This window comes from Propithecus coquereli, unplaced genomic scaffold (genome assembly GCF_000956105.1).
Source record: "Propithecus coquereli isolate 6110/MARCELLA unplaced genomic scaffold, Pcoq_1.0 Scaffold673, whole genome shotgun sequence".
In the NCBI taxonomy this organism is placed as follows: domain Eukaryota; kingdom Metazoa; phylum Chordata; class Mammalia; order Primates; family Indriidae; genus Propithecus; species Propithecus coquereli.
In genome coordinates, this window is record NW_012152763.1 from 187,855 (window position 1) to 214,814 (window position 26,960).

The 26,960-nt window shown below is 53.6% G+C and overlaps 2 protein-coding genes across 3 annotated transcripts in view; both read right to left on the reverse strand.

Annotated features, from left to right (window-relative positions):
• The window catches only part of MTG1 (mitochondrial ribosome-associated GTPase 1), a 33,222-nt gene extending 20,992 nt beyond the window's left edge, over positions 1-12,230 (reverse strand). Inside the window, exons 1-9 of the mRNA XM_012660695.1 lie at positions 12,105-12,230; positions 10,755-10,819; positions 8,434-8,538; positions 6,411-6,491; positions 5,792-5,848; positions 5,507-5,597; positions 3,773-3,834; positions 3,208-3,304; positions 2,713-2,794 (exon numbers count right to left, since the gene is read on the reverse strand). Coding sequence (XP_012516149.1) covers positions 2,713-2,794; positions 3,208-3,304; positions 3,773-3,834; positions 5,507-5,597; positions 5,792-5,848; positions 6,411-6,491; positions 8,434-8,538; positions 10,755-10,819; positions 12,105-12,216 — 752 coding nt within the window. The 5' untranslated portion in view covers positions 12,217-12,230. The remainder of the gene's footprint in view (positions 1-2,712; positions 2,795-3,207; positions 3,305-3,772; positions 3,835-5,506; positions 5,598-5,791; positions 5,849-6,410; positions 6,492-8,433; positions 8,539-10,754; positions 10,820-12,104) is intronic.
• Positions 12,231-14,762: 2,532 nt separating this feature from the next.
• PAOX (polyamine oxidase (exo-N4-amino)) lies at positions 14,763-23,621 on the reverse strand. 2 transcript variants are annotated; one of them, XM_012660682.1, is made up of 7 exons: positions 23,371-23,621; positions 22,402-22,888; positions 21,588-21,787; positions 19,252-19,504; positions 16,632-16,744; positions 16,064-16,221; positions 14,871-15,118 (listed from the first exon to the last, which is right to left on the reverse strand). In XM_012660682.1, the coding sequence occupies exons 1-7, from the start codon at positions 23,549-23,551 to the stop codon at positions 14,975-14,977; spliced, it is 1,536 nt and encodes a 511-aa protein (XP_012516136.1). In that variant the 5' UTR covers positions 23,552-23,621; the 3' UTR covers positions 14,871-14,974. The 2 variants fall into 2 exon arrangements, with proteins under 2 accessions (XP_012516137.1, XP_012516136.1); XM_012660683.1 differs by lacking the exon at positions 16,064-16,221 and having other exon boundaries at positions 14,763-15,118.
• Positions 23,622-26,960: the final 3,339 nt, after the last annotated feature.

Sequence of the window (26,960 nt, forward strand, 5' to 3'; positions counted from 1 at the left end):
AAGACTGTAAAAAGAGACAAAAGTTCACCATTATATAATGATAAAGGGTTCAATTCATCAAGAGGATAAAACAATTGTAAATATATGCACCCGACACTAGAACATCCAAATACATAAAAATAAACATTAATAGCTCTAAACGGAGACATAGACTGCAATGCAGTAATAGTAGGGGACTTCAACACCTACACTCTCAGTAACGGACGGATCACCCAGGCAGAAAATCAACAAGGAAACATTAGAGTGTAAGTACATGCTAGACTAACAGGACTGACGCTTGCAGAACATTTCACTCAACTGCTGCAGAATATACATTCTTCTCATAAACACATGCAACATTCTCTAGAATAGAACATATGTTAGGCCACAAAACAAGTCTCAACAAATTTTAAAAAGCTAAAATCATATCAGGTACCTCTTCTGACCACAATGGAATAAAACTAGAAATCAGTAACAAGAGGAAACTTGGAAACTACAAAAACAGATGGAAATTAAACACGATTCTGAATGATCAATGGGTCAATGATGAAACTAAGAAGGAAATTTAAAACTTTCTTGAAGCAAGTGCAAATAAAAACACAAACCTAGGAGATACAACAAAAGCAGTACTAAGAGGGAAGTTAATAGCAATAAACACCTACATCGAAAAAGCAGAAAGACTTAAACAACCTAACAATGTACCTCAAGGAAACAGAGAAGCAAGAACAAACCAAATCTGAAATTAGTAGAAGAAAAGAAATAATATAGATCAGGACAGAAATAAATGAAATTTAGACTAAAAAAATACAAAAGACCAATGAAACAAAAAATTGGTTTTTTGAAAAGAAAAAACAAAGTCAATAAACCTTTACCTAGACTAACTAGGAACAAAAGAGAAAAGACCCAAATAAATAAAACCAGAAATGAAAAAGGAGACATCACAATTGCTACTACAGAAATGCAAAGGATCATTAGAGACTACTACACTAACACATTGGAAAACCTAGAAGAAACGGATAAATTCCTGGACACATACACCTGATCAAGACCGAACCATGAAGAAATAAAAAACATGAACAGAACAATAACAAGTAACAAGATCAAAGCAATAATAACAGTCTCCCATCAAAGAACATCCCAGGACCTGATGGCTTCACTGCTGAATTCCACCAGACATTTAAAGAATACCAATCCTATTCAAACTACTGAAAAAAAAAAAAATGAAGAGGCAGGAAACTTCCAAACTCATTCTACAAGGCCAGCATTACCCTGCCACCAAAACCAAACAAGGACACAACAAAAAAAGAAAACCGCAGGCTAACATCCCTGATCAACATAGATGCAAAAATATTCAACAAAATACCAGCACACAGAATTCAACACCACATTAAAAAGATCACTCACCATGATTAAGTGGGATTCGTCTCAGGAATGCAGATAGTTCAACATACACAAATCAATAAACATGCTACATCACATTAACAACCAAAACCAAAAATCATATCCTTTCAATAGATGCTAAAAAAGCATTCGCTAAGATTCACCATCCCTTTATGATAACAATTCGCAACAAATTGGGTATGGAAAGAACATACCTCAAAATAATAAAGGCCATATATGACAAACCCACAGCTAACATCACACTGAACGAGAAAAAAACTGAAAGACTTTCCTCTAAGATGCCCATTGTCACCACTTCTATTCAGCGTAACACTGGAAGTCCTAACGGAACAATTAGGCAAGAGAAAGAAATGAAGGGCATGCAAATTGGAAAGGAAGAAGTTAAATTATCCTTCTTAACCAACAACATAACTTTGTATTTAGAAAAACCTGAAGACTCCACCAAAAACCGTTAGAACTGATAAACTCAGTAAAGTTTCAGGGTACAAAATCAACATAGAAAAATCAGTAGCATTTATGTATACCAATAGCAAACAATCTGAAAAAGAAATCAAGAAAGCAACTCCGCTTACAATACCCACCAAAAATATAAAATACCTAGGAATAAATTTAACCAAAGAAGTGAGATCTCTATAAGTAAAACAATAAAACACTGAGGAAAGAAATTTAAGAGAACAGGAAAAAAAAAACGAAAGATATTCCATGCTCATGGATTGGAAGAATATTATTAAAACGTCACTACGACCCAAAGCGATTTACAGATTTAATGCAATCACTATCGAGACACCAGTGACACGCCACACAGCAGTGAAAAGGGATGAACTGACTGATCCACGTTACAGGTGCACAAACCTCAAAACAGTTACGCTGAGTGAAAGACGCAGACACGGCCCTCCTGTTAGGACAGGGGGTCGTTTGTTGTCTGTGGCGAACTTATCTTACTTTACTAAATAAACTTCACCTTGTGCTTGCCTTAAAAAAAAAAGTAAAAAGAAAGGCACCAGACAAAAGAGAGGACATCCTGTATGATGGCGTTAATGTGAAACTCTAGAAAATGCAGCTCGACCTCCAGGAAGAGGAAGCAGAGGCTGCCTGGCTGCAGGGAGGGGCAGGAGTGATGCTGAGAGCACGAGAAACCGCGCTGCGGTATGTTCACTTTCTTGATTTGTGTGTTGGTTTCACAGATACAGCCATATGTCCAAACTTACCAAATTTTAAATAATGTGCAGATTATTGTTTATAATACCTTTATAATGCTGTTTTTTAAGAAATTACACCTGACTAGGGAGAGAGAGAAGGAAGAGGGGCCCGACCAGCCCCAGCGCCACTCACGCGAAGAGCTGGTGCCTGTTGAGGGTGTAGAGCAGGTAGTCGGCCATGGTTTCCTCCCCCACCAGGTGGTCCAGCACTGTTCCTGGGGAAGCAGGCAGAGGTGAGTGCCTGAGGGCAGCCCGCTATCTGTGCTGGAGCACACCACCCAGTCTCAGCCCAAAGACAACCTTGCTCCTAAGGAGAAGGCCACACAGAGAGAAAAAAGCTTCCCCAAACGGTGGTCCTGGCCCCCGCTCCCACCTGGCACGTGTCCCAGCCATGTGAGCTGATCTCGCTGCCCTGTCTGTCAAATGGGGAGAGTGAAGGGTGCTCTCCCGCGGGACAGGGTGGGAACAGTGACCGGCACACGTTATCTGTGAGCCACGGCAGCTTTATCACCCTGGGCTTTGGGAAGTGTCAGGCAGCAACCAGGGCAAAGGCAGTAACGACTGCCGGTCCAGGGCCCCGTGCCAAAGGCAGCAGGTGGAACCCCGATAGTGGGGCAGAGGGGCTCACCACACAGGGCTAGCTTCAGGCCCGTCTCCACGCTGTCGATCCGAGGAGCCAGCACGCCCGGCGTGTCCAGGAGGAACATCAGTGGCCGCTCAGAGACCTGCGCAGGCACACAGGGCACAACCAGGTCACAGGCAGCCTCTCGCAGCAGGCCCGAGCGCCAAGGAAGGCACCTGGGACCCCGTTGTGGCAGCATCACTTTCACCAAGCTCTGGGGTTCCCCACATCATTAATCTGCGTGTTTCCCACTTAATGTGGAGAATAAATAAAAGCACCAGATCCCAACAGCTCGTCTTCTCCTCCCACGGAGAACGAAGGGAACGCATGGAGGGCGGGCTCCGCTCAGCTCTGCCCTGCCCGAGGTGTGGCCCTGGGTAGGGGCTCTGCTCACTTGGAAATGGGACAACCAGAGTGCTGCCCTCAGGTCTGGCCTAAGGACCTGGGCAGGGTCTGGGGCATGCTGAGCACCGGCGGGGGGGGAGGCGTGGTCAGAGGAGGGCGGCCACATCGTGAGCTCAGCAGGCACCACCGTGGACACCTGTGCTGCTCTGGCCACCAGGGACCCCACCTGAATTCTGGACATCACAGCTCTGGTGATCCCAGGCTCGCCACCCACCCTGGCGGCTTTCCCTGTAGGGCAGAAAGGGGGCTGTCAAGTGTACAGTAGACACAGAAGCTACAGAACAAGCAATGAAACATCCGTATGTGCCTAACACGTCTGTCGATCCAAAACGGAAACCAAGCTTCCCGAGGCTAAAATTCATTCCGCGCTCAGCCCCAAACCAGCTCACAGCACAAGCACGTTCCAGGATACCCAGAGGTCAAGAGGCTTCAACAAATGCACCAGAACTGACCTCCCTGTGCTGGAAAGGAGCTCCCAGAGCTGCTCCTTCCTCCTGGACCTGCCCCTCCCGACCCAGGCCCTGCCACAAGGTCTGTGGAGCCGGCTCCTGCCCAGGAGCCCCCTTGGACTCCAGATGCCACGGGTGCTCTGGACCCAGCTGCGGGCATGTGCCAAGGACAGACTGCTCAACTGCTATCAGACCAACGCCAGAGTAACGGAACACAGGTGTCCACACGGACAAGATGTGGCCAGGACACACAGCAGAATATATTCAGCCTTAAAAAGGAAATTCTGGCACAGGCTACAACACAGACAAGTGTTGCAGATATTGTGCTCGGTGAAATAAGCCAGTCACGAAAGGACAAAGACTGCGATTCCCCGTGTGAGGTGGTTGAGAGTCGTAGGTCAGAGACGGAGCGGAACGGGGGGCCCGGGCTGGGGCTGGGGCTGAGGTGGGTGGGAAGTGACTGCTCAGGGTTTTTGTTTTGTTTTGTTTGGCTTTAGAGACAGGGTCTCACGCTGTCACCCACTGGAGTGCAGTCATGTGATCACGGCTCCTGGCAGCCTCAAACTCCTGGACTGAAGTGATCCTCCTGCCTCGGCCTCCCACAGTGCTGGGATCACAGGCTTGTTTATGTTTACACAGTTACAGTTTGGGGTAATGAAAAAATTTGAGAAAGTAGAGTGTACTGGTTGCACAACACTATAAATACACTTAATGCCACTGATAAAAAATGACACACTTAAAGAAAAATTTTTAAAAATAGCTGTAACTCTCCAATTAGCACCAAAAATACCCTCTTTGTAAAACGATGGTTCGACATAGTTTATGGCCTTTAGATTTGCACACTGTGAACAGGTTTTTAAATAAATGCTATATTAATGTGAAAAACAAAGCCAATATAGACCTGAATTAAAACTTTAAAATGCTTAAGGGAAAAAAGAGCAGAGGACACAGTGAGTGACAGTGGCAGGGCTTCTGTTTTGAATCAAAACCTGAGAATAAGCTGAGAGGAGAGGCCACGGCGCCCAGGCGCTGAGGACGCAGCTGCCCCGGGTCACCGCCTGCGGGACAGGCCCGACCACGCCTGCTCATCAGGAAGTCGGCCTCCCTGCCAGACAGCTGAACCCCATCAACTCCACCCCACTGTGAACTCTCTGATCAAAGGGATTTAAATACATGAAAAAATAAAATTGTCAAATTTAGAAAAGTCATCCTTCTATCGAAGATTTTAAAGGAAAGAAAACTTAGACGTAGAATTTACAGCAGACTGCCTCTTCCCACCATCCAGCGCTGGCTGGACTGCGTCCTACTGGGTCCTTTTGGTGGAGAGGGACAGCCCCCGAGGCGCTGTGAGCTCTTCCTCAGAACAGCAGCGGGAGCCTGGCCACGCTCCCCAGGCCCGTCCTTTCCAGGAACGACGGAGACATCGGTCGCCAGCCACGGGGCACCCGTACCTTTCCTGAGGTGCTGCCTCCTGAGGGAGTTGATGAGGGAGGACTTGCCCACGTTGGGGACCCCGATCACCATGATGCAGTACTCCAGGTTCTGCGGAGGCGGAGGGAGGGTCACAGGGCCCACCTGGGCCACTGCAGCCTCAGACCCCAGCCCAACCCAGGCAAGGGGACCCCCAGCCCAGGCCAGCTCAGGGAGAAGGGAGGTCAGGACACAGCCCTGCTGACCCAGCGGGAGGACAAGGCCAGGCCCAGCCCACGTCCCCACTCCGGGCCCCACCAACCAACCTCTCTTCGGTGGTAGCGGCAGCTGCTCCCAATCAGTTCCGTGACCATTGGGATGACCTGCAACAGACCAGCCACTCACAGAGCCCCTCTGGTGTCTGTCGGTGCTCCAGCCGGCTCCTCCTGCCACCTCACACTCCCAGATCACGGGCTCCAACCTCCCCTCTCATTCCTCAGTTAAGAGAACACAGACCCGACATCCAGGCTTCTACTCGGTATTTCACAGGGAAACTTGGCTTCTTCCTTAATTTCTGCTACACTCAAGTGTCCGGCATTGGGGACCTTGGCTTTGTCCAGATCACAGACGTCAGACTGAGTCCCGGGGCCAGGGACGGCCGTGACTGCAACTACCATCTAACAAAGACTCACATCGACCGTGCAATTCTGCCAAACACGACTAGGGAAAATAAGTTCCCAGACCTTCCAAGACCCTGACCACTTCCAACCCCACACTTCGCGCTCGGAAAACTCACTCCCCCACCGCTGTGCCCCCGGGAGACCCCCTGGCACCCGTGTGGCAGCCGGACACCAACACCCAGGATCTCTTCTTTCCTGAAACTCCGCTTCTTGCCCCCTGCACGTACTGAACAGAAACATTAGGGCGTAAACGAAAAAGGCCCACCTGCTTGACGTTTTCGTCCTTTACACAGTTGGTGAAAATGACGTTTTTTAGGCCTTCTCCTTCTAAGTGCTGCATAATTTTCTGAAAGAGACAAGACATTCCCATTTTAAATACTGAGTGAAAACACGGGTGGGTGAAACGTGCCATCCGAGGGTCTGAGGTTGGAGGTCAGCTCTGCCGGGAGTGTCCACGCGCTCACAGCCACGGCAGGCCCGACACCCTGGCCGCGAGGAGCTGGGACCGAGGCAGACGTGGGCACAGGCGACGATGGCCCCCCGCAGGGAGGGCTGGGGATCGGAGGAGCACGGCCGGCCCCCTGCCGGCCCCAGGGAAGGCGCCACAGAGGATGGGAGGGAAGGGCCGTGGCAGGGACAGTGCCGTCACAGTCCGGGCGCCGGCGGTGAGGACGCAGCAGACACAGCTGCCCCCGGGACGTCGGTACCGTCTGTGCTCACAGTGAGGGTGAACTGGGCTGTACTGAAACCACGGGGTTTTGGTCTTCGTTGAGTGATCGCGCCGCTCTTGCACAGTCTACCTCTCACAAAATGCACTCGGCTCTACACGAAGGCTTGAGCCCAGTCTGATTACAGAGTACAGGATGTGTAATACTTTAAAAGCCGAAAGTAAACTGAGGTTAATATAAAGTTACTATAATAGCTTTAACATTCAGTGAAATCATTGTGAAGCTGTATCGTATTTTTAAAAATCAGTGTTGTATCATTTGACCAGCTCCTGACCTAAAACCACGACCAATGCCCAAATCAACAAGTCATTCACTAATTCAGTTGGTTTTAATAGCCTACTTTCAGTTATGCATTACCATGACTCACGCTGACACCAAGCACAACAAAAGCACTCACAAAGCCACTTGCTAAGGGGACGGACTCAGCCAGACCCCTCCTCGGGGAGGCAGACGGCAGGGCCGCCCGGACACTTCTGTCCTGATGCTGCGGAAGCACCCGACATTGCTCTTGCCTCCCGACCAGGTGAGACGGTGCTGTGGCCCTGTCCTAGACAGGCACCCACCAGTCCACAAACACTGGCATTCTGAGGGCAGAAGTAGCCTCGACTAATAGAAGCAACTAAAAGAACTGTGATGATAAAGAACTAAAGCTTCAAAAGCAGTGAAAACCGATCAGACATGTGTGGCTGTCACATGGGAAATGCCTCCTGCCAGGACCCTCAATGAACGAAGCAACTCTGTGGCTTCAGTAGATAACGTTTCCCTGGAAACCTGTGGTGGAGTCTTGTGGTTGGGGTTTAAGTACCTTGAACGCCCCACAGCCAACTGAGAAACGTGAAAGGCATTATTGCTGCTGCAACAAAAATTCTGCACCATTAACAACTTTTTAAAAACTTGGCTTGAATTCAAAAGATTCTGATATCTACTCTTCGAAGGATTTGACAACAGGGCAAGAAAACCAGAGATGAACGCTTCAAAAATGACATTTCCAGAGTGTTCATGTTTCTTTTTCTCCAGATGCCTTGCCCGGGTCTCCCCAGTTTTTGAGAAACCCCTGAGCTAATCCACCATCCCCCACCCAGCCCTTCCAGCTTCGGGCTCTCACGGTGCTGCATTCAGCACTCAGCACTCAGCAGCCAGGCCCCGGGTCACACCGGCGAGCCTGACGCCTGGGACACTGCAGCCATCACGAAGACCGCAGACCAGACCAGTGGCCACTAAAGCTTAAAGTATTTAAAAATTCAGTGAACTGTGAAAGTCACATGTGGCAGGAGCCACATGTCAGGTGTTCACAGCCACATGTGGCCACCACGTGGGACAAAGCAGACACAGAGCAGCACCATGGCTGAGGAAAGCACACTTGGGCTCCAGCAGCACAACTGACCCACCCTCAGGAGGCGCACACACCACAAGCACACGTGACAGGGGAGCATGCTATGCTGAGGAACCGCGTTGGAACGCTCCTGCAAAGCAAGGCCTGTCTGGGTAACTGACACAGAGTGAGCCAAGCAACCTCCAGCAGGTACAGAGACCTGGGAAACAGCCGCACTGCCCGATTACCTGCTGCTCCGTGAGATCTGCCAAGTCCATTTTGTTGAGGACCAGCAAGTGAGGCTTAAGCCCAAGGGTTTCCTGAAACAGAGGGTTTCGGCCTGAAAGTGGGATGTGGCAAAATTAAGGCAAAAACTGCTTCAAAGCTTTACCAGCCAATGAATTTATTTTTCCTTGTCTTGTCACGCAGATTGGCACCACTGTCAGAAGGCGATGGGCAGAGAAGGAAGCCCAGGCCCAGAGCAAGGACAACGGCCGGCCCATCCTCACATCCTAAGAGCTGTAAAACCAATTCCACTTCTGCCCTCCTGGCTGGGGAATGGGCACCCTCCCCCACCACCCCACCAGTGAAGGCCACGTAAGGGTGCCAGCTACCCAGTGGCAAAAACAAAATGAAGTTCAGAGAAAGATTTTATAACTAAGTCACTGTTTGGTTGCCAGGATACATAAACTCAAAATCAATGATCTCATCACTCAAAAAAAGTGCCTCTGGCTGAGTGCAATGGCTCACGACTGTAATCCCAGCACTTTGGGAAGCTGAGGAAGGAGGATCGCTCGAGGCCGGGAGTTCCAGACCAGCCTGGGCAACATAGCAAGACTCCATCTTTACACAAAAAGAAAATTAGCTGGGCGGGGTAGCGCGTGCCTATAGTCCCAACTATTCATTCAGGAGGCTGAGGCAGGAAGATCACTTGAGCCCAGGAGCTGGAGGCTGCAGTGAGCTGTGATTGTGTCACTGCACTCCAGCAGTGAACAGAGCAAGATCCACAAAACGTGCCTCCCATAAAGTCCTAACTAGAATATCTCAAGCCACCACTGCCACCCTCTGTGACTGCCAAGGACACGAGGGGTGTCTGCCACATGGGCTCAGCACCTGCACCTGCAGGTGGGCAGGTCTGTTCTACCCACAGAGACCCTCCTTGAAGATTCCACCTCCTGACTACCATCCTCAGCCCTCCTTCCCCACAGCCAGGCGCCCCAGGACTCACTGTGGAAGCTCATCTCGCGTGACACCAACACAGGCAGGGGCCTGATCTCGCGTGACACCGACACAGGCAGGAGCCTCATCTCACGTGACACCGACACACGCGGGAGCCTCATCTCGTGTGACACCGACACACGGGAGCCTCATCTCGCGTGACACCGACACAGGCAGGAGGCAGCTTTTTATCTCTATCCTCTGAGCCCTCCGCCCTTCCTGGGGATGCATCTCTCCCATCGAGCCCAGCTGTGACGTTCCCAAGGCATCTCCCACGCCCCAGTGTAGGTCCAGTTAAGCTGCGGGTCCCACACCACAGAGGGACTTGCTGTGAGTCACTCTTCCCTCAGAGGCCAACCCTGTGCTCATTCAGAACAAGCCTGGGGACTCCTCTCCTCAGACGTCAGGGGCCACCACACAGGTTCCGGCTTCTTGCCATGTGCTAGATAAGGCAGACCAGTTACTGGAGAATAAACGTCCTCTCATCACATCTAGTAAATAATACCTACAGGCTTCATTTTTTAAAATAATTGAACAAATAACTACCAGGAAACACTTTTGACCAGCATGAGATACTGCAAGAACTGATATACTGACAGCCTACAGCAAAGAAATCCTACGCTTTATTGCAAACAACCTTTTCAAACCCTGAAAATGGTCCCTCATCCTCCACTATTTCCAGTACATTCCAGCAGTAGAAGCTGCGGGCACCCACGTAACTAGCTGTGCCCAGGCCAACACTGTCTTAGGGTTAAGGTCTGGTTTATCTTCCCCACACACTTCTGAGGTTAACGAGGCAGGCAGTAACAATGCTAAAACCAACATTTCCATTACATAAAGAAAATCTAAATGTTGCTCAAATACAACAAAAGCAAGGTCTGAGAAGTATGCCGTCAATGAACAAATCATCACTTCTTGCCAACTCATGCCTCAAGCACAAGAGGACAGCCCCAGTTGGCAGGAAGATTTAAACTGAGGTTTACGTCCTACCTAGAGAATTCTACCGCTGGACTGTGCCGGACAGCTTGGGTGAGCCAGGCAGAGGTCGAGATGAACAATGCTACGTATCAATGCACAGCTTCAAAAAACAAGCTGTCCGGACCCCACACCAGAGATTCTGATGAACTGTTCCGGAAAGAGGCCCAGCAACTGGTATTTTTAAAAGCCTCCCCAGGTAATTCTAACATGCAATGAGAGTTGAGAACCACCGTTTTAAATGCTAATTAAGAGGTGAGGCTGCTGGCCGAACTAGGGCAGGGGCCAGAGAGAGGAGGTGGGCAGACGCCAGGTGACAACCCAAGCAGGCGCCTGCTGCCTGAGGAGAGGTGCCGCCCTGCAGTGTGAAGGATATCCGGGCATCGTGGACCTCGACGATGCAGTCCACCAGCTTCAGGCAGCTCTGCATCTTCTTCAGCCCTGGAAAACAGAAGGACACCTCAGCAAAGTGACTCGCACCCTTTCGAGAGCAGCAGATTTAAACTGGACAGTCCAGAACACCCCACCACCAACAACCTGAAAAGACCACATGTGAGTGAAGCTCACTAAGTAACAATAACCGGTAGCCATCTGCTGAGTGCCCCTCCAAGTCCCACACCCATGGCGGCATGGCAGAAACACACAGCCCTGCCAAAGGGGTGGCGGCATGTCAACGCCAGGTCCTATCTCCATCACCTGACACGTGGGTGACTCTGGGTGGAATATTTAACTTGCGGGTCTTGGTCTGGGCTGTACAACAAAGCAATGCTGGCACACAAAGCCCCTGACACCCTGTGGGGACGACAATGCTTGCACACGACCACCGCACTGAACCAGTGCCCCAGCCAGGAACAACACACGCAACAGTGTCCCCACGGGGTGGCCTCTCAGCACTGAGGACACCTGCCATCTACATACAGGAAACATCACATAAGTCCCCTTTCCAACCCACAGGCCCCCACCCCAGAGAGTCTCCCCTCTTGAACGCCAGCTTGCACAAGCGCAGCTTTCCAGGGGGCAGCAGTGTGGCCATCGCAACACCCAGGAGGGCTGGACGCGTCTTGTGGGGCCGAATTTTGACAAACAGTAAGAAATTACCAAACATTTAGACTGGGCGAAAAAGGAGTCCAGATGTGTTTCAAACGTGTTGCGAAGATACAGCTGAATACTTTACAACTTGAAAGTACCTTCGCACCCACTATTTCGTTTAGTCCTGACGATAACATTCAGAAAATCATGCCTCTCCAAAAACACGGGGAAACACGCTTCAGGGAACTAAACGGACAGAAGGGACTTGCTAGGAATTGAGCTGAGCCCGGTGCCCTCCCCACGGCCGGCCGTCCCCACGGGTCAGTGGGCCCGAGGTCAGGGGTCGAGCAGGATCCGCGGAGGGGGCGGGGCCGCTCCTGCCGCTTCTCGAGCAGTGGCGCACAGACGGCGGGCGCAGAAAGGGGCGCCGGCGGCTCGGCCAGCTGGGGCGGGGGCTTTGGGAGCAGGGGTGGGGAGCAGAGGCCCAGGGAGGCGGGGCCGGGGGCCGAGAGTGGGGGTAGCACTTCTAGGGGTCGGCGGTGGCGGGTAGGGGCTCCCGGGACAGGGGCGGCCCAAGAACGACCCCCGCCGGCCGGCTCGCGGCGACCCTGGGACACGAGCCGCGGCGGCCGAGCCTCCGGCGCAGACGGGACAACAGAGGGGCCGCGGCCGCAGGCGGGACCCCGCCGGACCTCACCCTTGGCCATGTGGCCCGGGAACCAGCGGGCCACATCGCGCCCGTGCAGGGGGAAGCTCTCCCGCCAGGTGGCCCCGACGGCGCGGCACAGCACGCGCGGAGACAGCCTCATGGCGCCGCCGTCCCGGAAACGCTTCCCGGCGCACCGCCCCCGGCTTCCGGCGCCTCTAGTTCCAGCGCTCCCCGGTTCCGGCGCTCCGAAGGGCCACGGCGCGGCCCGCGCGTGCGCACAACGCTGCCTGCGGCCGCGCGGGGCTACGAGCCGGAGGGGCGGGGCTACGAGTCGGGGGGCGGGGCTACGAGCCGGAGGGGCGGGGCGGGGCGGATGCAGGGGTCCTGGGCTCTGCGCGTTTCTTCAGTAAATCGTCCATGTGTTAACACTCAGTACGTTCTTTAAATCCTAGCTCTCCCTTAAGCATATCCTGTGTGAGTGCCACAGAACTCAGCGGTCCCTGGCAACGTCGGGTCCCTTTTCACAAACGTGGTTTAAAACGTCCAACATTTTAAGTTCACCTTGTAGATGCAGTTCTTCATTTTCTTTTCACGTGCTTCGGGTTTTAAGGTAACACATGTGAACTAAAATAAAATTTTAAGGCTCATGCCCCCCACCCCACCGGCTGACTGAATGAACCCCCTCTTGGCCAAAGGAATATCCTGAAACTAAACTGCCTGCCAGAAGGAAGGAGGTCAGACATGCTTCATCATGCCCCCTCCCTTCTTGGTGACATCCTTTGTAACCCATTAACAGGCCTAAGCATATTCAAGACACACCTGCAGGGCCTCAACTTGCACAACAAATCTATGCCCAGTGGCTTATCTCTGATTAAGAGCTTCTTATCTTAAAACATTCCAAGCCTCTAGACAAAGCTTCATGTCTTTAACCAATTACAAGTCAAAGAATTTTTAAACCCACCTATAACCTGTAAGCCCTCCGCTTCAAGATGGCCCACCTTTTCGGACCAAACCAATGTATGCCTCCCACTTACTGATTTATGACTTATCTGTGACCCCTGTCTCCCTGAAATCTGTAAAACCAAACTGCAACCCAGCCACAGAGAGTCCCCTTGCTCAAGGCTTCTTGGGCGTGACTCCGGGTCACGGTCCTCAAATTTGGCTTAGAGTAAATCTCTTTAAAATTATTTTAGAGTTTGGCTTTTTTTCCCCGTTAACACACATAAACCCTTCCAAATATTGACTGCAGTTCTGCTAAATTAAACCTGTTGATACGAGGCCCAAACATCCTCCGTCAGACCCTGATGGACACAGTGGCTCCCAGGAGGGTTCCTGTAACACAGGTTTGAAACAAGCTCCTAAAATGCCAATGTGCGGATTCTCAGTACAAAAATATTATCACTGTGGCTTTGTTGCTCCTAATCCTTAGCTGTGACGGTGCCTGGGTTGGGGTTAGGGTTGCAGAGACTCCGAGGCTTTCAGGCCGAGGACCCTGACCCAGCTCGCCACGTCTCTCCCACCCAGAGGAGGCAGAAAGCGTCTTGCCTGCCTTTGTCCCTCTGGACACAGAATTGCTGAAACCCTAAATGTTAATGATAAAGATCTTTGCACTTGAAGGAAGCTACGTTCCTTCAGTCTCCGGACCACAGAACCACAATACACCCCGCTGATGTGGGGTTCCTCTCAGCCATCCGGTGGGCAGCTGTCACCTGCAAGCCCAGTCTGGTGGCACAGCAGCACACACAATGCCAGGAGGGTCAGGCTCAGGGCAGGCCCCTGGGAAGGTGAGGAGGTTGGGGCCCTGCAGGTCCAGGCTGGGGTGCCTGGGCGGAGGGCATGAGCCTGGCTGTGTTTCGGACAGAGGTGCCTGCAGGCCGGAGAGGTCCTGAGAGGGGCCCAGACCCAGGCAGAGCAGGACCCAGACTGCCCTGAGATGCTGAGGCCAGCGGCTCCTGTACAAGCCCTCGAGCAGCCCCACACTTGGGAGGGCGGGGGGACCTCTGCGGGGATCCCTTGCCTTCCTGGAAGAGCCACTCTCCAGATGCACCCACCTCCCTTCCAGGCCTCAGTGCCCGGGAGAGCCGCCCAAGCAGCGGCAGCAATGGGCAGTTACCGACCCCAAGTCTGTGGTCTGTCCTCGCAGCTCGGGAAATGGAGGAAACTGGCCATTCCCCAGGTGGCTGTGAGGGTGCAGTGAGAAGAGATGGGAGGGCAGCTAAGCATGACATTGGTGTACCCCAACACTGCCCAGTACCCAACACTGCCCGACACCCCAACACTGCACAACACTCAAACACTGCCTGACACCCCAACACTGCCCACTACCCCAACACTGCCCAGCACCCCAGCAATGCCCAAAACTCACAAGCTCCCATGCCTGCCATATTCTTCAGGCCTTACTATTCCCTTTCTCTAGAAAGCCTCTGGTCCAGGTGAGGACAGGGTGCCCCCTCTGCACGCCGTCGCCCCAGGGCACCATGTGGTGGGTGCAGCGTCCGTCCATGAGCAGGGAGGTTTTCAGCCATGCTGGGCAGCTGCGATGATCACTCGGGGGCATCCTAAGGCATCAGGGACGAGGGGCATCCACAGGATCCAGAGCCTGGGGAATGCAGGGGGGCCCTGTGGGAGGGTCAGAGACACAAGGCCCGGTGCTGACCTGGGCCTGGGGCAGGATGAAGACAACGGCAGCAGATGCCGCAGCCAGAGGCAGGAAGAACGACTCTAGACACGGTGACTCCTGTGTTTTATGTGTGAGGCAGGGCCCCTAGCGCAGTGTCCCGCATGTGCTTCAGGAAGACTTTGTGCTCAGCTCCAGGACTGTCATTGACAACCCCAATCCAAGCCAGACTGAAAATCATCTGTCAGAGGAAAGCAGGGCCCCAGCCTCCCCAGCACAGGGGCAGAGCAGGCAGGGCCAGCTACAGCCTGGGCCTGGGCTGCCGCACCTGCAGGCCCCACAGACCCAAGAGGCGGTCGGCCTCCCTCCAGCCGGACAGCAGAGCCCCGTGCGTCGTGGAGTAAAAGGTCCGGTGTGTGGCTTCCCCCGCGAACAGAATCTGCAGCTGGGAAGGAGAGCTGCAGTTAGGATGGGGATTTGACTTGGATCGCAGAGTCTGGGCAGAGAAACACGCACGCACTGACTCATACATGCAAATCTACAAGAGGGCATGAAAGGAAGCCATTGCACCCTGAGTGCTCAGGCGTGTAGAAAACAAGATCACGTAAACACTAATAGTGATCCCGCCAAAATCACCAAATCCCGTGGCAGGAGGGTGGGGAGAGCTCTGAGGCCAGGGTGGGCAGAGTGGGAGGCAGGGAAACCTCCCTGCTGTGGGGAGCAGTCAACCAGCAATGCCTAAACCCGAAGTCCAAGGAGGAACATCTCCAAACAGGCAAACTAAAGAGACCACTGGGCACTGCCCGAGTATCGGGTAATATTGGGGAATTACTGTCAACTTTTAAGTGGGAAAATAGCATTATAGTTACATAATTTTTAAAGAGTGTCCTTATCTTTTAGAGATATGCACCGAAACATCTGCGGTGAGATGACATTACGTGCGAGACGTACTAAATGACGACAGGGCTCGGGAGGAGCCTGGCTGGGACCCAGTCCGTGTCTGGGGTGGTGCCCAAGGCTCTGCCTACTTTTGTATACATCAGACATTTTCCATAATGTTTTTAAAAAGTGGGCATGTAAACATGTTTTCAGACACACGGTAAACTCAGAGACCAGAATCAGCCGGAAGCAGAGTCTGGGAAGGGGAGAAGCAGCTATTTGTTTTATTTTATTGTGTTAGCCAGTACTGTGGAGCTCTCCGACTCCTTAAGTTATGTCTGTGTACAATTCAGACGAAAACAGTACGTTTAAAAAGTCTTAGTTTCAAAAAGAAAATGGCTTCTGAGTCTGGGGGTCCCGGCCCACGGGTCACTGGCTCAGGCTCCTGCAGCACTGAGCCTCAGGGGGCCCCCCACAGCCCCCCCACCGGGGCATGGGACACCTCACATACCTGGCCATGGGCGCCGTCCGCAGGCAGGGGCTGAGCCAGCAGGTCCAGGTCGTCCCCAGTGCTGCCCACGGCCACGTAGCTGTAGGAGCCCCTGGTGTACGGGGCGCTGTGCCAGCGGGACCTCAGCAGGCTCCTGGGCGCCGGGAGCCGGGGGTTTCCTGAGCGGCAGAGACGCAGCATTAGCCCAGAACTCTCACCTGCGTGTCTGCGGTTGGCTTTTCATCTTAAAGATTGAGCAGTTTAAAATGAGAGACGCCACCCAGGAAGAAAACTGAGCACACTGAGAGGCACCAGCACTTTCTCTGGGCCTCAGCTTCCTCCTCTGTAAAAGTCTGATTAAGGACAACTGCACTTGTGTGGGTGGCATATTTCAGAAAAAAGAAATAGAAAGTGTTTGCAAAGCCATTTTAGTTCCTCAGAGAACTGTCACTGACTCCAGGAGGAGGAGGAAGGATTGTCCCTGGAGACCAGAGCCCAGCTCAGCTCCCCTCTGCTCTGGGAAGTTTAGTTCCTGTGCAGAGATCGGCCGATGCTGGCGGGGCAGCAACCCCCCGCATGTGCCAAGTACCTGTCACTCTCCGGAGCACTTGGGTCAGAGACTGAAGCACTTCTTCATCCGACAGCGTCTCCATAAACTCCGACTCGAGCCCAGCAATGAACCCGCAAAGGACGTGGGCAGATCTGGTGGAGAGAGACCACTGAGACTCCAGGGCAGCTCTCCGCCACCTCTCAGCGAGGACCCAGCGACTATGCCACCCGCGGAGCAGTCCCCAGGCAGCGGTTCTCAAAGTGGGGGTCCCAAGACCTGTCAGGGACCCTCCAGGTCAGAACCATCCTCGTTACGCTAAGACGGCATTTGCTTTTCCACTGCATCAACGTTTTCACCCATGAAAGAGCAAAGGTGGGTAAACTGTTCCTCAGCAGGGAGGCGGCGACGCCAGCCAGGCCAGCACGTGTGCTTCGCCACCACACACAGATGCCTTTCGCTTGAGAACATCCATGATGCAACAGTAAGTCATTAATTTTATTAATGTTTACCATCGAGTGCATGTGTTTTTAATAATTCGTATAAAGAAATGGAAAATAGGAGCCAGGCATGGTGGCTCGTGCCTGTCATCACAGCACTCTGGAAGGCCAAGGCGGGAGGATCACTTGAGCTCTGGAGTTCAGGACCAGCCTGAGCAAGAGCGAGACCCCGTCTCTACTAAAAATGGGAAAAATGAGCCGGGCGTGGTGGCACCTCTAGTCCCAGCTACTGGGGAGGCTGAGGCAGGAGGATGGCTTGAGCCCAGGAGTTTGAGGCTGCAGTGACCTATGATGACACCACTGCACTCTAGCCAGGGTCACAGAGTGAGACTCTGTCTCCATAAAAATATAAAATAAAAAGAAATGGGAAATAGGTGCGAAGCACTTCTGCTGTGTGTGGTGCGTGACGGTCACGGAGGACACACCGTGTGGGACATGTGCGCCTCCCGGGGCGCTAGCTGCTTCTCTCACGGACAAACACTGACAGACAAGCCCGTCCACAGGCTGCGGTACTTAGACATTTTCTCAGAAATGAGCAAAGTGCGTCTGTCACAGAAAAACAACCAACAAACAGTATTTACTGACAATGATAAAATTTAAGCTTTCAAGCAAAAATAATTTTAGGAAACTGTATCTGCCACTAACAGCTTCACAGCTTCCCAACACTGATTTTTCTGAGATCAGTGAAAATATTAATAAATTTAATTTTTGATATTACGTAATGAAATGTATCAGCATTTGGAAGATTACTTGGACCACTATTTTCTAAATGACCCAAATCGTGGATAGGTGAAATATCCGGTCACAGTGCAGGACAAACGGATTTCAATACAACAGAGCACAAAAAAATCCACCTGTCTGGCCTCAGATTCCACATTCAGCCAGGCTCTAAGAGAAAGCAATACCACTTCTCGAGTCTCGGTGCAGCACCCACAATATCCATTATCATCTGAAAAACTAAACATTACTCCCTTCTTCCAACTGCATATCTGTGTAGGTCCAGACTTTCTTCACACGTCAACCAAAATAAAACATCACTGTGGGACGAACGCAGGGGCAGCCGTGAGAACCCAAACATCTTCTGTTAAGCCTGACGGTAACGATCTGTAGGGAGGAAAAAACTCTGCCACCTCCTCCTTAAATTTTGTTTGAGAAACTATAATTTCATTTTTAAAAGGTTATTTGTGCCACCATGGAACGGATTTATTGTTATTATCTCAAACAATAAATAATTTCCCAGCTTTAATTTCTCACGTGGTAAGTAGATATAACCCGCACAAGCAAAGGCTCTTACAGACTCTCAGTCACCTTTAGGCACATAAAAGGGACGTGAGACCACACAGTCCGATAGCCACTGCCCTGAGCCACAGACAGCATCCCACCAAGGCACTGCTGTCCCCCACATCCTAGCAACAGAGCAGAGCCGTGGAGGTGGCCAGGCGCCCCAGTCACCGGTTCCACCTGTGACCCCAGCTGGCCTCCAACCCCTGAAGCATCAGTTTTCTCTTCAGTGCAGAGGAGATCGGTGGCTTCCATCCCTCACCGGCTGCAGGGCTGCTCTGAGGCCACCCCCTCCCGATCAGCAGGTTGCTCCGCCGTGCCAAGCCTTTCAGGCTAAGAGCTTGGTCCCCTCTCCCACCTCAGCTCCAAGGGGAAATGCAGAATTACATCTGCTATCTGACCATAATATGCTAACTTTGTGTTTTAATTTTGCTGGAAAAATCAGTTCCTCCACCCGTTATTACCCCTGGTATTATTTTCCAAATCAGCACCTGTGTCCACACCTGTGCTTTACAGGAGGGTGGGGCCACAAAGTTAGCCGGTCATTTCTGGGTCTACAATTCCATGACTAGTAGGAAGGTTTTGTTCAATAATCTCCTCCTGTTTTAGAATTGTCTCTCCCCACGTTTCAAATTTCTTCTGGATCTACAAGCCCTGGCTTCCTACAGAATCCCAATAAATGCCTCTCCCTGGCTGAAGACTGAAAATGCCTACCAGTGCCCGGACACGTCTGAGCCCAGGTGCATGCAGCCAGCGCCTTGGGGGGCCGGTGGGACCCCACCTGTTAAACCCTCCAGATTCCCCGGCACTGCACGGACACACTGCTGGGTCCCCAACCAGACTGAGCCCTAAGGAACAGGCCACACAGGGAGCGTACGTACTCAAAGGCAGGCAGGACCAAAAAGCCAATGAGCTTCTTGAACCAGGCGTCCTGCAGCGAGGGGGCGGCGTCCTCCAGGGGCGACGAGTCCTCCCACACCACCTGGATGATCTGGCAGTCTGGTTCCCAAAAGGGCTCCTCGAACTCCAGGAAGATTTTATTGTTGGTCCCAAAGCCTATTTTCCGGATGGCTTCTGCCTTCTCGGTGGGCAGTGGCGGGTCAAAGAAGGTGTCCAGACGTTCCTTAAGGAAACCTGGAATTCATCATCAGACTCAGCTTATACCACATAAAGCTCTTGAACAAGAACTGGCAACTACCAGGAACCCACCCTGATTCCACTTAGAGGGGTCAGAGAGGCTCCCAAACATGCCGCCGCCTCCAGGGCCCCTGTTCATGCAGCACCAGGGCACCCGGAGACAAGGCTGGCAAGGCTGCCCAGGCTCGCAGTCTGGGGAAACCAAAACTGAACGAGAGGGACACAAAAGGCCCAGTGTCCCCACTAGTCACCACCCCACACAAACGGCTCTGCGGGGACAGCTCATTCCTGAGCCCCTGCAAGCCACACTGCTCGCGAATCCACTTAGGGTAGCAGTTAAACACACAGGCTTTATCCAGAAGCTACATAAAAAAATCAGTATGCATTGTAAAAAAAAAAATAGATGTAGCCCAAAGGCAGACAGCAACAGGATGGACAACAAAACACCGTGGCATGAAGGACTTGCAGCACTGTGGTAACACACCAGTCTCCTTGAGACACCTGCCAGCCGGCAAGAGAAAGAGGGACCGCCCACAGCACACCAGGCAGAGGTCGTCAACAGGCAGTGAGGCCGGAGACACAGGCACCCCCGCATGTGGGGTTACGGGTGGGCCACACTGCCCTCCACGGCACTCACTGTCCGGATCTCTGATCCAGCAATTCCCACTGCTGGAATTTATCCCACGGTCATATTCACACAGGCACTTTTAAATGCGCATGTAAAACATGGTGTGAAATAGAAAAAGTGAACACCCACCTAAATGTCCATCAATATTTATCACATAATGACATGTACACACAGAAAACGCTGCCTGAGTGTGAGGTTCAAATGTGAGGGAAGCTGGCTCCTCATCAATCAGGCCACAGTTGTATCAGTGTCTCTGTAACAATGTATCTGCTGACCTGTCCCCAGGGAGCCCTTAGCGCTCTCCATAAGTACCTCCCACAACCTGAAAGAACAAGCCACAGCTGATAAAAAAATAAAAATAAAAAAGACCGCTATAGATCCGTATGTGCTGTTTTGGAAACACTAACAAAAAGTTTTGTTAAGGAAACAAGGCAAACAGAGCGCTGTTAGCGTGTCTAGTGTGGTTCCATCTGTGGGAACCAGCAGGGGTACAGAACAGCCTCGTACAGTCTAGCGGCAGCCCCATCATAAAGATGGGAGACTTCACCACACCCCCTCCAGGTAAGCCTGGCACTTGCTGGCTTTGTCAACTGGGGCAACTGAGTGACTTCTCTCTGCCTACACGTTCAAACCTGTCAGACTGGGGACGGTGCCGGCTCCTTCTGTGGCTGCCTGAGGAGTCGGGGAGGTAACTAGGCGGAGAGGATGGTGGCCTCCTGCGTGACACCCACGTAGTCAACAGCGACCATCCTGGCAACTTTGCTTTCACCTGTCTCCACCTTTTTTTTTTTTTGAGACAGAGTCTCACTCTTTTGCCCGGGCTAGAGTGAGTGCCGTGGCGTCAGCCTAGCTCACAGCAACCTCAAACTCCTGGGCTCAAGCGATCCTCCTGCCTCAGCCTCCCGAGTAGCTGGGACTACAGGCATGCGCCACCATGCCTGGCTAATTTTTTCTATATATTTTCAGCTGTCCAATTAATTTCTTTCTATTTTTGGTAGAGACGGGGTCTCGCTCTTGCTCAAGCTGGTCTCGAACTCCTGAGCTCAAACAATCCGCCCGCCTCGGCCTCCCAGAGTGCTAGGATTACAGGCGTGAGCCACTGCGCCCGGCCTTGTCTCCACCTTTTATAAAATTGTCTTATGATTTCTACTCAAAGACTTAAGCCTAAAGCACCAGATCTAGAATTAAAGATTAACGGCTCCATCCACAGATTACCGCTGGGCCTAACCTGAGACCAGGTTCTTCCTGCCCTTTCCGTCTCCAAGAAAGTGCAGCTTCGCTAACCTCTAAGGCCTTCCTGGCCTTTCCAGTCACCTCTGAGGAGGACACCCTTTACTTCCATACAAACGCCCCAGAACCAACGCAGGCAGGGTAAGCAGGGTCAGGTCAGAGGCCAGGGGCACCTGGGATGGGGATTGGGACTGAAAATCCCACCGGAAAAGCTGGCCCTACCTAAGGGCACGGTGACAATGACGTGGTGGGCCGGGAAATGGCTTCCGTCCTCACATTCCACCAACACCGGGAAGGTCTCCCCGGGCAACGCCGCCTCCTGGAAGGACCCCTTCCAGTGAATGGTCTTGACCGGCTTGTTGAAAACCATCACATCCTCAGGCAAGGAGGCCACCATGCGGTTTGTGAGTCCTTGGTAGCCCCTAGGAGACACGGAGGTTGCTTACGGAGCAGTCCCTGCAAGGGTGAGCCGGTGGAAATGAGCCCTGCAAGCTCCCACCGTATCACAGCGGCTGGGACTGCCCCACCCTTGCGGTCTTCCTTTACCACAGGAAAGTTAACACCTGCCTTCCAGGCTAATGGGAGGATTAAGTGAGCTAATGAACAGCAAAACCGAGATAATCCCCAGACCTGGCTCCGCTCCTTCGCCACCCCTGCCCTGGTGTGGTGCCCTTCCTGAGCCAGAACGCCCAGCCCCTGGGCAGGAGCCTGGGAGCTGACGACATGTGGGGGGTGGGATCCCGCCTGTGCCTGCTCAAGGGCAGACACCCTGCCACGAGGAAGGGGCCTGCCAGGCCCCTCTGCAGTGGAAGCCCCGCATCACGCTTGGCACGTGGGAGGCCTCAGGAAATACAGGAGGAAGTTAGCATTACAAGACGTTTTTCTTTCTTTGATTGCTCTTTTGAAAATAACTCCTGTTTTTCCTTAAATGAACAAAACCAATTTCCCAGAATGGGGAGGACAGATGGCCTGTCCCACTGGCACCTCCTCTGCCTCCCAGAGCCCCTGGGCTGCGCAGGCGGGACGGGAAGCCTACCCGGGAAAGGTGCAGTCCAGCCCGGGCAGCACGCTGTACTCCCCAAAGGGCGCGAGGGCGACCAGGTCCATGCTGTGGGTGCCGCTAATGCAGCACTCCACGTTGAAGAAGGTGTTCAGCACGGCCAGCTTGAGCTTCTTCGCCTCCTCGTCCCCCGTCCAGCCGGCCACGTGCCGGCGGATCTCCCTCTTGAGGTACTCCCCGACGCTGGGCACCGGGGTCTCCGCGGAGTGCAGGAACTCCCGCGTCTGGTCGATCAGTCCGTAGAACAGACTCGCCATCTCTGCCACCAGCTGGAGGCTCACACTCGCCCCGGAGCTGGCGTAGCACGCAGAGGGCAGGCCCAGGTGACCCCCGGTCTCTACCTGCTGGTTCTCCTCCGACAACTCCTTCTCCCCCAGCAGCCCGTACTTGGCGGCCAGCTGGAATACGGGGTTGCCCCGCGAGGGCCCATGGATCCAGTGTGCGCCCACCTCCGCCACGCCACCTGGGAGGGGACAGATGCCGCCTGGAGGTCCGCTCCCCAGAAAGGTCAGCCTCGGCCCTTCTCCCGGACCACACCGGGCCTCCCTCCCCTGCGACGAAGAACGGCTTGAGGGCCTCCCGGTCCCCAAGGGCGGGGTCCCGTCGGACCAGGTTTAAGGGCGACACCTGGAAAGGGGGGTGCTGGCCCGCACCTGCCCTGGGAGCGCACTTGTAGGGCCGGCCTGGAGGGGATAAGGGCGCCAAGGAAGGGCCCGCGGCTGAGTGGGGGACGGGCAGGGGCGGAACGGGGCAACTGCCGCGGGGCACCTTCCCGGGCAGCCGCCTCCTAAGTCTGGGCAGCCGAGTTTCGGGGAGGTGAACTTGGCTGCTGCATTCGCTCGCGGAGCCAGGCAAGGCTGCGGGGCCGGCTACCCCTGGGTGCGGGGCAGGCCGAGCGCGGGCAGAGCCGGTTGGGTCCCGGCAGGGGTCGGGAGGGGCGGTTACCGAAGCTGCGCTCCGAGCGGATGCGGCCCCCGGCGCGGGCCGTGGCCTCCAGGACCCGCAGGTGCGGGAAGGCCGGGTGGCCGCAGAGCCTCTGCGCGGCCGCCAGCCCCGCGATGCCGCCGCCCACCACCAGCACCCGCGGGCCGCCCGCGGCCTCCGCGTCGCCGCCCCTCGACTCCATCGCGCCGCCGGGACAGTCCCCGCGCGTCCCCGCCGGTCCGAGGCCTGGCGCTCTGGGAGGAGGCCGGAGGCGGAGCAGGAGGCGGAGCGAGGGACGCGGACCCGGCGCGCGGCGGCCAAGGGCCGGGCGCGGATGCGGGGCGGGGACGGGACAGGGCCTCCGAGCGGTCCCTTCCGGCCTGCGCGCTCCTGGGGGCTGAGCTCCCCGCCCGGACCGCGCGGGGCGAGCGTGGGCAGCGCGCAGGACGCGGGCGGTGTGGACCGGGGTCCCGCAGAGGGGGCCGGGCGGCCGGCCGGGCGGCGTCTCTCCCAAAGGAGGCGCGGGAGTGGCGACGAGAAGGCGCCTCGCCCCAGCCTCAACTTCCTGGCTCAGACGAGCGGGCGAGCGCCTCGCCGGGGGACCCCTCCGCCCGCCGAGGGTCGCGGGGCGCTGGGTCTGGGGGCGGCAGGGTGTCAGGGGCGGGGCTGTGAGCCTCCGGGCTGCGCCGCCGTGCGCTCCGACCGTGTGTGCGCGGTCACGTGTCTGCGTACCCACAGGACGTGGCACATTAAAGCACAAAGGTCAAGGTAAACCAAGGGCAAATGGAGGAACGTCCGGAGGCCGGTGCGTATTCACGCACGCCGCGTTGCTGGAGGATTCCTCCAACTCCGGCAGGTGTTTTCCACTGCTCTGCGGCGCTCAGGGACCCGAGAGCTCCCGCCCTCGGTGGGAAGGGGCGGCGGGGGTGGCGCGGGCGCAGCGCACGTGCGCTCTGTCCCTCCGCGGGGAGGGCCGCCCGCCAGGCCAGTGAGAACCCAGGGGTGCGTCCCAGGGCGGCAGTGCCCCCTCCCACCTACAGGCGCAGGGCCGCACGTATTAAAGAAACACCTCTGGTCCTCCCCCAGTAACGCTGACTAGTCTGACATTCCAGACTGACAAGGAAGGGGCCAGCCCCGTAGAGTCAGAGACAAGTGACACCATGTGTAGGGTGCAGCCGCCTGGCCCTTGGGGACCTGTTTTGCATGAATGGCCACTCTCCCTTAGGGGAAACGTTACCACCTCCACCCTGCATCTGCTGCCTGAAGCAAAACTACTGGCTGGGGGAGCTCTCCCGTCAGAGGTCCCCTGCAAGGCAGGCTGGGTTCCCCGAGTTCCAGCTAAGCTGGTGCCCATCAGTATCACCTGCCGATGCAGCCCTGGCATGGCCACAGATGTCCACGGATGGCAGATTAAACAGTTTGGGATCCCACACTCCACAACTGTGGCTGCTGGCCTCTGGATCTCTGGTGGGTATGCCCAAGGGTAGGGCCCACTCCCTAACGTGACGGTCTGAAGTCCAGCCGCTGGTCCGGCCCACTGCCCAAGACACGGCAGCGCATCGCCCTGTGCACAGACACGATCCGTCTGGCTGCGAGGGACCCCAAGGTGACACCCTGAGCTGCTCTAAAAAGGCACAGGGGGCTGCAGCCAGTCCTGAACTGTCCCACTGTGCCTGAGGCCACCGGCTGGAACACAGGGAGGCCAACCTTGTTTCCATCCAACTGAAACAAAGTCATGTGTTTCTCCTGACCCTGGGGGCCACCTATGGTGATCACAGCTGCAACGACCTGGGGACACTGCCCATGTGGCTTAACCAAATCAGGTTTGTTCATTTTTTAAAAATAGCTTTATGGATATAGAATTCACACGCCATATACTTCACCCATTTAAAATGTACGATTCAGTGGTTTCCAGTGTAGTTATGAGTTTATGCAATCAGGTTTAGAACATTTCCATCATCCCAACAAGCAACCCTGTGAACTAAAATAAAATCCTAAGGACCTCCCCCCAACCAGCTGACTGAATGGACTCCCTCTTGGCCAAGGGGATATCCTAAAACTGAGTTACTATGAGAAAGGAGGTCAGACATGCCTCATCCTGCCCTCCCTCCCTTCTTGGAGACATCCTTTGTAACCCATGGACTGGCCTAAGCATATGCAAGACAAACCTACAGGTCCTCAGTTTACACACAAACGTATGGCAGGTATCTTATCTCTGATTAACAACTCCTTATCTTAAAATATTCCAAGCCTATAGACAAAGCTTCATTTCTTTAACCAATTACAAGTCAAAGAGTCTTTAAACCTACCTATAACCTGTAAGCCCCCACCTTGAGATGTCCCGCCTTTTTAGGCCTAACCAATGTACCCCTTCCATGTATTGATTTACGACTTTACGTGTAATTCCTATCTCCCTGAAATGTATAAAACCAAACTGTAACCCTACTGACACCACTTGCTCAAGGCTTCTTGGGCGTGGCCAGTCCTCAAATTTGGCTCAGAATAACCGTCTTTAAATTATCATAAAGAGTTTGGCTTCTTTTCCGTTGACAGACCAACCCTTTAGCAGTCACCCTCATGCCCCCTGCCCCTGGCAACCACTCATCTACTTTCTATCTCCCTGGAGTCGCCTGTTCTCGACGTTTCATATAAATGGAGCCACAGAGCCTGTGGCCTCTGCGTCTGGCTTCTCACGGTGCTGTAGTGTGTCAGTGCTTCACTGCTTTTCAGGCCTGAACCATGCTCCTTGTCATACTGCAGTACGTCCCACTGTGTCTACTGTATGGATGTACGTTTTCTTCATCCATTCATGAGTTGATGTACCTTGAGGTTTTTTCCAGTTTTGGGCTATTACGAAAAGTGCTGCTATGAACATTCACGTACAGGTTTTTGTGAGGATGTTACCTTTTCATTCCTTTCAGGTATACACCTAGGCGGAGAGTTGCTGTTTAACCTTTGGAAGAACTGCCAGACTGGTTTCCAAAGCACCTGCACTGTCTTACATTCCTGCCAGCAGCGTGCAAGGGTTCCAAGTTCACCATGTTGTAACAGAGGGAATGGCCTGGGAAAAAAAAAAAACCCGGAAAAAATATTTTCTGTCTCTTTAAAACATCCTCCAGTCCTTTTTGAGAACTAAAACCTGCACCCCTGCCTCAGGCCACTGGCTGGGAGGGGCATGGGAATGTGCTTAGTTCTTTGTGCCACAGGAGGTGGGACAGATCAGAACCGTCAAATATAGTTAAACATCAGTTACCTGAAGCTGAACGGCCTCCTTCTATCTTATTTTATTTTATTTTTGCTCCCTCCCCACTCCCGCTCCCTTTAAAACTTTATTTCTGCTTATGGATAGGAACTTTGGATTTTGAGACAGGAGGCCTCCAGGACAAGTATGGAGCTTTGTGTAATGACATCCTCCTGTGAACTAAAACAAAATTTTAAGGTTCACCCCCTCCCCACCGGCTGACTGAATGGACCCCCTCTTGGCTAAAGGAATATCCTAAAACTAAATTGCCTGCCCAGGAGGAGGGAGGTCAGACGTGCCTCATCATGCCCCCTCCCTTCTTGGGGACATCCTTTGTAACCCATTAACAGGCCTAAGGGTATGCAAGACA

Coding starts and splice junctions, on each gene's coding strand:
- PAOX (XM_012660682.1), bottom strand. CDS start 23,551: ATGGAGTCGAGGGGCGGCGACGCGGAGGCCGCGGGCGGCCCGCGGGTG. Junction 19,505..21,587: donor CATTGTCACCGTGCCCTTAG/GTAGGGCCAGCT, acceptor GATGAATTCCAG/GTTTCCTTAAGGAACGTCTG. Junction 16,222..16,631: donor AGTGCTCCGGAGAGTGACAG/GTACTTGGCACA, acceptor TCTGCCGCTCAG/GAAACCCCCGGCTCCCGGCG.